Genomic DNA, 10,509 nt, shown 5'->3' on the forward strand with positions numbered 1-10,509 from the left:
ACAAAACGTATTAAACATTAAAAAAAAAAAAGTACACTGTCTCTATGCTCAGACTTCCAAAAAATAAGGATTATTTTACAGGGAGGGAGGAAACGCAGCATTACCACCACATAGGCTGTACGCTTACACTTTATGTTATACCAAAAACTTGCAGATCCAAATAAGACTCTAATCAAAGAGTACTCATAACTTAATCTGATGCATACAGAAATGTCTTGTACAAATTACAACCTTTCTAGTTTCCTTGTGACAATCTATTGTAAAGCAAATTTTATCTACATGTATCTTAAATAACATCACCAGAAAAATAAAAAGTTTATCAAATGAAAACATGTTTCAATTAGACCATGCTTTTCTAAAATCATGCTCAATTTATACAGTAGTCAAGTTCGTACTCATTTTTATTTTTTCTTTTTTTTTTTTTTTTTTTTTTTTTTTTTTAAAACAAAGATTCAAAACCACTGATTGTAAACTCATTGAGGAGGCTGTAGTTTATTCTGGCTCTTTTTTGATTGATAGCACTTTTTCCAGAAGTCCATGCACGTCTCCATTCACACCATGTTGATGAGAGGTCCTACTCCCCATATGGCTGTTGTAAGGGCTTCTTAAGTTACCGAAAGGATTTTTAAGCTCTGCATCAGATGTCAACTCCTCTTTGATTGTAACATGAGTTGAACTATCAGTAAATGAAGGTTCATTCCACATTTCTTTGTCATGTGCTTCTTGGCTACTAACGGAGTTGCCACCTTTCTGTAACATATAGTACAATATTGGATTGGTTTTGGTCAGTCTCGGAGAGTCTTTTTCATAATCATTCTTGTCCACACCTGTGATCACCCATCTGATGGGCCCTTTTTCACTGGGCATGGGACACACGCTAAACTGGTCAGACTCAAGCCTAGATACTGTACTCCCCAAATGTTCAGGGAAGGGGGAACTGGCAGGACTTTTTACTGCTACAGGATACTGAAATGTTCTATGATCTACACAATTGTTCTGTTGCACAGGGCTTCCCATTAATGCATTCACTGAAGAAGAAATGCTGAATTCAGGTTTATTCATTGTTGCACTGGTTTTGTTTCCTTTTTTCTTGCCCTCCATTAGTATGTTATTCCTATGTTGTGACAGATCTCTCTCACAGTTTTCTGAGAGCAGCAGTTGTTTCAACACATTAAAGCCTTTACTATCTCTAGACCAACTCCTATTTTCACTTTCATTATTTGAACCATGACTTACAGCATATTTAAATTCAGCATCACTTCTGCTGAACTTCAGTTCTTGCTGGTTAAGCAAAGGCCCATACAGTGCCTCAGCAGGAGAAGAGTGATTGTTTGCAGCATCAGACACATTACTTTTCATCTTTTTTAATGGACTTTCCAAAGGCTCAGCGTGAAGCTTCCTCTTCTTCGGTACTGTGCAAAGACTCTTTGATTCAAGGTGCGTCAGCTCATTGTTTCGGTGACTTCTGTCCAGTTCATCTGCAGTGTAACCGTCTTGATTCTGTCTCAGCAACCTACTTAGCAAGCCGTTTTTGGAAAAAGAGAAATCTTGAGGTGAAAGAGGCTCAGATTTCAACTCCTCGGATGCTGGAGAAGAAGCTGTGTTTCTCTGCAATGAGTGAACAAATCCTTGAAATTTGTTACCCTTGCACTCTCTTACTTGTGCATTTGAATTATAAGGAACATTCGATTCTTCAGATGGTTCAGTTTTTATTTTCACGGTCAATATTTGCTCATTCAAAGCCTTATCTGTCTGTTCTTGAGAACTTTCATCTCTTAAAAGCATCCTCTCTTTCTTTTCACTTTTACCTTTATTAGGAGTTCCCAGAAGCAGCTGAAGGACAGTGCGCCTTTCAAGGAGATTTTCTATTTCTGAACCTGGAAGTCCTTGTTCAGCAGGTGCAGGCTGACAACCAAATATTTTGTTATTTTCTTCATGCATACTCAATTTATTCGTAAGCAGAGGGCTGTTCAATCTATCAATCAGGCCAACAGGTTTATCTGTGTTCCCTGCCAGCAGCTGTTTGCTAGGTCTTTGTTCTTCACTTGACATGGAAGTCTGCATGCCACACTGAGCGAGGTTCTGCAACAGCTTGCTGGCACTGAAAACTGAAGAGTTCTGGGGACTATCGTTCCTGCTCAGCTTGGCTCCTTGCATTTCTTTGCTTTTAGAAAGGTCTATCAAATGTTTAGATGCAGGATTCACCAGCCTGTCCGGCTGGATGCTGCAGGCATATGGTGGTGAGCTACGCTTGATGGCTAACGGTTGGTGCGAGAGATTTATAGGAGAGTCTGCTTTTGCAGAAGCCAGCAAAGGTGGAGTGCTTAATGGAGTCATCCGACTTGCACCGGGACTGTCAGTAACAGGAGTCCTTTTACCAGTCTGTACAGTGAATTTTGCCACATCAGCTGCACTATGTGGTCCCTGAGGGTCATTGCTCTTGTCTACCTTTTCTTCACTCTTATGCCCAAGTAACAGCTGAAGTAGTGTCACCTTCTGGTGGGGATTCAGCTTAGAAGCTTTCGGAGTGTCTTTGTCTTCCTTGTTCTCTGGACAGGAAACTTTTGGATCCCAGTTATGAAGCAAGGACTGAGTCAGGTTATCTAGCGATGCAGGCGGACCTGCATCTGGTTTATCTGTCCTCTGTTTAAAGGACAGGTCTATAGGAAGACAGTTAGAATGGGAGCTGTCATCATCACTGCTGTCATCTTCTGTAAAACTAGGATTGTTGTCTGAATACTCATCAATAGTTGTTGGTGTGCTGCTGTCTTCAAAAATGCTGGCTCTCTCACTGTGTTCATGCCCTTTTACATGTTTGGTGGTATTCTGGCTTTTCAGTAGATGCAAGAGCAAACTGTTGCTGGGAGAGGTTTTCAGGTTACTCCTTTCCAAAGTATTTTTGTATCCCACATTTTTGGGAGGCGAATGCATGACTCCCACTGAACTCTGAAATGGTGCCATGTTGCTTTTGCTAGATGCTGTTTTGGTTGATGATCCTGTTTGACCATTGAGATGGCTTGTCATTCCTTTTGATAAATTGAATTGGCCAACATCTTTCTGAGCGCTTTCTTGTAATCTGGCCATAGCTGCAAGTCTCTCACTTGCTATTTGATTTGCATTTTGTGCTTTTAAAGCATGTTCCCTGGAGTACTGCTGCAAGTGCGCTTCACTTGAAAGGAGTAAAGCTAGCTGGCTGCATGCTACGCTGGGCTTCGGTGAAGCAGCAGGACTAGATCGTTTCTCTACTATGCTTGCAACAGCTTGTAATCTTGCAGCACATGACAGTGGCTCATTTATCACTTTAGGTCCGCTCTGCACTGCATGAGGAGATTCTATAAACCTCTCTTTGGGCAGGTTCTTTGTTATATCAGGCAGGCTGTTGTCCACCTTCTGATCTTTTGCTTTGCTCTTCTTCAGTAGAGTCTTCAGGTGACTGGATGCAACACCATAGCATCTTAAATCTTTCTCCACTTGTAAAGAATCATGGCTAAGGGAATACCCTTGCTCCTTAAGGCTCTGCCTAATCTGCTGCGACAGAGCAACACTCTGCAGCCTAGAGCTGAATGACTGAAGCAAAGAGGCAAGTAATGTGCTATCCTGTTTGCCTTTAGGCACATTTTCAACCATGCCAGCTAACAAGGCTTCCTTTTTTCCATCTAAATCCACGATGGAATCAGACAACCGCCTTCTCTTTGCTGCATTCCAGTCTTCAGAAGACTGCAACAGTCTTGCTTTTTTGAGATGCAGCATGCCAGATCCCTGATATGTATTTGTGTTAAGAGCTGGACCATTACTTTGGCAGCTAGGAAATATATTTCCAGAAATATTGAAGTTTTGATCCTCCCCACTATGGTCAGTAGACTTTTTGTCAACTGCAGTACCTGAGCCTCCTGCTGCTTGATGCATTAGTAATCCCTCTAGGTAAGTTAGAACAACAGAATCCTGGTGCATCTCAGAGCCAAGCTCTTCTCCATGAGTCATGTTCAATAAAAGTTTCCAAAAGAGCTCTGGTTCTATTCACTTCAAAAACTAGTTTTGCTGCTGCTGAATTGAGATGCAGAGTTAAGAAATAATAGGTAGATGTCTATGGTGTTTGCTCACAGACTTTCAGAAACAATACAAAATATCATATTCCAAGCAGGCTTCTTCCAGTGTATACTGTTCGATGAGCCAGGTTTCAAATCATATTAATCTGACGATTTCTAGAATATTTTTGTCCAGGAGGAGCACTCAAAACATGGTTCCACAGTAACAAAGTTCCATTAAGTATTTGCCGCCTTCTTTCTCCAGGAAGCCAACTTGTTTTTCATCTTTTTCCATCTCCACCAAGCACATAAAATTCCTAAGTGAAAAAAACAAAACAAACAAAAAAAACAAAACAAAAAAGACAAGTGGTCAAGAAAGAAAAGATTTAGGATAAGAGCTAACTGCATAAAATTTTTTTTTTTAAACACATTGTCTTAGACAGATATTCAGGATATATAAGCAATAACCACATTCCAGAAGAAATTAAAAGTCAAGTAACGGACAAAGTACATGGTAACTAATTTAAAGAACTTTGTGAAAACAACTCTGAGACAACAAATGTTATACAAAAATTAAGCTTAACTATCATAAGCATAGCTACTACATGTTCATTGAACTTCTCTATCCTACAGCTCAAAATAAGGAATAGCAAACATGAAAGGAAAGTCATAAAGCACTCTAAATATAGTTTTAAAAAACTGTATTACATTTGTTTTTACTTCACAGTTGCATCAACCTTTCTTCTTAGGTAAACAGACAGGACATGCAGATTATCAGTCTAAAAGAGAAGTAAAAGGCATGCCTAAAGTAAATATTTAGGTTCATGTCGAACGTGTTTTCAAATAACAGAATAGGTAGCATCATATGCAAGTTTGGCAGGTAGATGACATCGCTAAAAGCAGAAAGCAAGTTGCCACTGCTGCCCAAGACTATCTAGTAATGCAAAATCTAGTATGATAGCACAATAGGAAATCTGTTGTTCTTACAACTCCCAACTACCACGAGTCATTTGCGATAGGAGTGATGAAAAGGGTGCTTATGTTCCTGGTATAATATAAATCCTGATATAAAAATCCTCCCTTGCCTAGAGGATTTTTACCTTTACATTCTTTCCATGTACTAAACCTATAATGGTAAAAAACTCCCCAGGTCTTCCTTGAAGTCTTACTGTTTTCAAAGAGTGTAGACCATCTGTACTCAATACTTCATTGGATGAGGCAGTATCCTATAAGAAGCTGTTTTAAAAAGCACAACAATGGCGCTTATACTAGATGCATCTCTTCAAGTTTTAGCTATATGTCAATGACAGCATGAATAGTTCAGACAGTCACCACAGATCAATATTGAGGTCATTACACCATACATACCTACTCCCTCACTCATTCAGTTCTAAACGGGTATAAATATTCAACATGAGTAAAGCTAAGTGTCTTTCCACACACTCAACTCTGCAATTTGCTTTCACAGACTAAAAGCCCATTGAAAATTTGTGTTTACAAGCTTAAAAAGGATGTACACAGATGAAATCCTTGCCTCCTTAAAGTGCATGAATATTTTATGATTGATTTTCCAAAGGCTATTTTTCAAAAGCTACAGGCAGCTACATGTCAAGAAGGTATCAGATCTGAAAAAAACTAAAGACTAAGAACAACAACTAAATAGCTGTAATATTAACAGCCCATATATTCCCCTGTACAAATACTCCCTAGATTTTAAATCATTTAGAGAAACTTTAAAAACTGATCTATCTCAAAAACCAAATTAACATAGCAGCAATACACTGCAGTCTAAATGTGTATACCCATGTATCTAAATATAGAATGAAAAGTTGGTAGTTATTGCGGGGGTCTCAATACTTCTCTCAGAAACACCTGTCTATATTAACCAGCACTTACATAATTACCTGTGGAAAACACAGTGTTCATTCAAATACATAAATACAACATAAATGTGGATTCATCTAATTAAAAATTACTAATCACTCTATTGTTCCTTTAAAAACCCGTGCACCTCTCGGTGGGCTTTTGCAGTTTCAATCCAAAATAGCTTAAAATCAGAAGTAACAAATCCTTGAAAAAAATCAAAGTTTCCAATGGATACATCAAGTATCCAGCAACTGCAATATCAATACAGCTAGACTTATTTCCTCAAGTATTTGGGAACACATTTTATCTGGAAAACACAGTTTTCCCACTTCCAAAAAAAACCCTGTTTACCTGCAGCCATGTTTTCATATTTCAAAAGGGAATTAAGCTGATAGCATGCTGTTCTTAAAAAGAATTGAGTAGCACTTCATACCCTGTATTTTGTGTGCAAAAGAATAAAATTGAAAGTTTTTCAATGTTTCTTACTATCTTGATAAAGTCGTCTTTAAGATAAAAGTCCCAAACAAATGCACCATTAAGCCAATATTCAGTAAAAGTTTACTCATTATAGCTCCGGGTAATTAAAAAAAAAAGGACAAAGCATTTATGCAGGTACTCAAAAAGCCTGTTGCAGGAGATGATACTTGTAGCCAGTACAGTTTACATACAATAACTACTCTAAGAAGTGTTTTGCCACCTTCTCTTTTTCTTTTTTTTTTTTTAAATTACTCAGTGCTAAGGAAATATTGATAATTTTACAGAAATTGGGTTGATGCAAAGGAGCCTTCATTAAAGAGAATGAAATCTGAGAAGCACTTAATACATAAGGAATGGGACACCAGTGATTCTTCTAAAAAACCTGTTCTGATCTAGTGCTGCAACAGGTACTACAGTGTTATAAAACCTCACACAACCTAATGTTCAACACACAAATGTGATGAAGTCAACTGTCAAGAACTTTAATTACATTTTTTTTTTTAAAGTTTCTAAATCTACACTTTATTTATGATGGAAAGCCTGGCAGTAAATTTCAGGGTTTGAAGGCAATCTCATAACTAAGCATTTCCATCAAGTTTTGAACCGAGTATGCTTTTCTTCCACTATCTGAAGTGTGGTCATGTGGAAACCAAACCAACTTTGGAAATTAATGTTTAGCTGGACACTAAGGTAACCATAACCAACCTTTTAAAAACATACAGACCATATGAGAATTTCCCTGGATCCACTGAAGTGTTAATAATTTTTTTCGCTATTATTCCAGAAATTACCGGAAGTGAAGAAAGAAAAGAAGAACATAAAGAAGTTAAGGTAGAGGGAAGAGAAAGGAGAAGCCCTACAGCAATACATCTCATAGTTCCCTGTAAGGGCTGAAGTAACCTTATTGCAATGAGCCTCTAACATTAACCCGTAATATCTATGAATCTCTAGATCTAAAAATTGTATTTTAACTATTGTAACAAAATTAATTCATAAAGTTGACATGCTTTCTTGACTACTGTATATGCAGCTATCTTCTCCCAGACCTCTGTATCCTAACAAATAAATAACACACTTGTTTTGCAGAGACCATTTTCAGAACCTCGGTGAACACGCACCCATCACAGCTCACTAAGCCATGTTTACCTAGACAGATCCAAAGCAGCAACAGGATTTGCAGCACGAGTGCTGTAACCTGGGGAGATGCTCCCCAAGCGGAGCACACCATAGGAAAGCGGTCCTACACCCTTTTAAAACCTGCCGAGGGAAAAACCTGTGGGCGGAACAGGGAAGACAAGAGAATATTAAATTGTACACTGAACTATAGAAACTGTGTGTGTCCAGAATATTAATTCTACTTTTGCAGTTGTTGGAGGGTGGGGGCTTTTTGCAAACTACAGATGTACTTAGCCATCACAAAGATTTTAAAAGAATGATAACAATAAACTTTATGGTCCTTTGCTTACCATAAAGCATTACTGCTGCAAAAGATAATGAAATTTAAGGACACATCTCCTAATAGATTAAACTACAACATCTGAGCCAATGGCTTTTCACTCCTGAATATTTATTTATTTGCTTATTTTTCAAGAATTTTTTGAATTAACAAATGCCTCAACTGCAAAACCTAATCGGATACTCTAAACAAATGCAGCCCCCTAGTTAACCCAACAGATATTCAGCTGCTGCCATTTAAGAAATTAAGAACAGTTCACAATTTTAACTAGCAAAATGACATCCATAAGACGTTTTTCCAACATGCCAGGCAAGTATTTCTAGCTAAATCCCTTTGCTAAATGGAACAGAGACCCACAGTAAATTAACAACACTAGGCTAGTATTATTTGAGTAAGAGGGCTACACAATCTAATGGAGACAACTCATAAAACTTGGCATTATCAAGGTGTCATCTTCTGTAGTCTTGAATTAAAGATCTTATGAAAAAAGTCTTACAGAAACTATTAAGGTATTCATTTAGGAAATCGGCAATGGCTAGCAGATAGCCAACAATGAAGAGTTATTACAGATACATTAGCCAAACTCACGGACATTGTTAGAATGATTAATAGAGGTTCGGGGGGGGGGGAGGGTGTATATACACACACACAGTTAAAACATTTTTATTAACTGCATTTCAGAGTTCTTTAACGGCTATTAAATTCCTGTAGTAATTTTATGTTCCGTTTTTAAGTTGAGATGAGTCAAAACATAAATTTGTAGAGCTGAAATCAAACTGGTCTGTGAAATTAAAATCTTTAGTTATTTAATAAATTCAGTGTCTTAACAGTTAGAAACTGCTGGAAGAGCCAGAAAAAGTCTCTCACTAGCTCACTGCCTTCCCGTTCTCATATTCCCAAATGTAAAGGCTACAGCCCACCACATCAACCAATGGCTCAGTCAGTCATTTTAATTATTACAGATTTGAGGAATGCGGTACAGTGATTACAGCGGCAGCTTGGGATCCAGGGGTCCAATTACGTGCTGTGCTGCAGACAGGCTGTCTGACTTCTGGTTTTACTTTTCTGTACCCTGTTTTCCCAGATGAAGTAGTAATAGATGCAAACTTCAGAAAAATAATTGAGGATAAATATATTAAAGGCTGTGTTTCGCTCAACAGCTCCAGAATAGCACTGAGGAAGTACGTAAAACACAGAATTTTAAATGATTCCCCATCCTTACAGCTCCCTGCAGAGAAATCTTGCAGAGCACAACGAAATTAAGGTCTCCAGAAAAATTTCTAGATGCACTGGAAATTGCAGCAGAATCTTGCAGCGAACTGAAGATGGATGTGGAAAATGAGACTAGTTGTCCCCGAATTATTGTTACTGAGCTCAATTTGTACTTCTCGGAGTTTAGCAGGCGTGAAGGATGTATTCAGAGCAGTGGTATAAGCACTTCAGTTGACTCTTTTTGCTGAGGTTACAACCAGTGCAACAGGCCTGATTCAACAACCCACGCAGTACCAAACCCAGAGAGGTGCACAAGTATGCAGGTACTTCAACAGCACTTAAGCACGTGCTTTAAGAGAACCAAATATTTATGTGCTTTGCTAAATCCCTGCTTTATGTCAGAGACCTACTGAGATGAAAGGAGCAGCTGAGACCTCTTCACAGTTTTGATTCAGGCTGTCAAGACATTTTGAAGGTTCTCTTTGCAAATGTAATTTAGAAGACACACAAAAAAAACCAAAAGCTATCAGATGGTGGAGCAAAATTCAGCAATAAACAGGTGAACAAGAGGGCACGTGGGGAATCGTGCTGCAGCAGCAGGGCCAAGATTTTTGGAGGGGTTCCCGAGGACCCCCTGACCCGGCAACAGAGCCGGCGTCCCCCATCCTGGGCAGAGGTGCTCCATCCAGGCTGGCGCGGTCCGGCTGCCCCTCCCACAGCACAGGGCAGGCCCTCTAAAACACTCCCTTTGGTAGCAGCAGGGCTAGCGACGGCTGCAGCTTCATGGCCACATGCCGCGTGAGCGTACAAAATGGGAAAGCCTTCTCCCCATTGTTCTGTTAAGCTGCGTACTGCCAAATGCAGTCCTGACCTTACTTTTGCGAGGAGAGGAGTTTTAGGCAACAGGAAGAGTTTGGGTTTTTCCGGTATTGGGGGGCGGGAAGGGAGGCAAGTGGAAGGGAACAGACCTAAACCAGCGCAACCAAAACCTTCTGACGGTTTTAGCAGCTTAAACGGTAGGATTTTGAAAAATACTGCAGAAGACCGATTCCGCAACAGTTGACGCAATAGCTCAAAGAGATGCAGAGCCTACCATTTTACGAAAGAACGTAAGCCCCGAGTGACTGACAAGTCCTAAGTCGCACAAAATTGAGGCGAACGCCGAACCAACACGCAGCAGACACGAGAGATGGTTCTTCCTGCAAGAGTAAGATTTGAGGGACCACCGGACTGAAATGTTAGTAAACCAACAATTGCGGGGGCGGGGGGTGGGGGGGGGGAGGGCGGGGAGGGAAGGTTGGAGAAAAAACAACTGTGCTGGCTGTGGGGACTATATAGATTTACTTGGGCTTTTAAGAGACTGCTAAAATGTAAATGCTAATTACTGTCACTGTTAATCGTGGCCCCAGAGGCACATAAGGAAAGGGAGGCTGTTCCTATGTATTCCCTCTGGGGGGTGGAAGGGGGGATTCA

At 39.6% G+C, this 10,509-nt stretch overlaps 1 protein-coding gene across 1 annotated transcript; it reads right to left on the reverse strand.

Annotated features, from left to right (window-relative positions):
• Window positions 1-398: 398 nt before the first annotated feature.
• On the reverse strand, window positions 399-4,739 carry NRIP1 (nuclear receptor interacting protein 1). Its single transcript, XM_082014316.1, has one exon. The coding sequence runs from the start codon at window positions 3,979-3,981 to the stop codon at window positions 493-495; it is 3,489 nt and encodes a 1,162-aa protein (XP_081870442.1). The 5' UTR covers window positions 3,982-4,739; the 3' UTR covers window positions 399-492.
• Between the last annotated feature and the right edge of the window lie 5,770 nt (window positions 4,740-10,509).

This window comes from Phaethon aethereus (genome assembly GCF_964289735.1).
Source record: "Phaethon aethereus genome assembly, chromosome: 1".
Taxonomy (NCBI): domain Eukaryota; kingdom Metazoa; phylum Chordata; class Aves; order Phaethontiformes; family Phaethontidae; genus Phaethon; species Phaethon aethereus.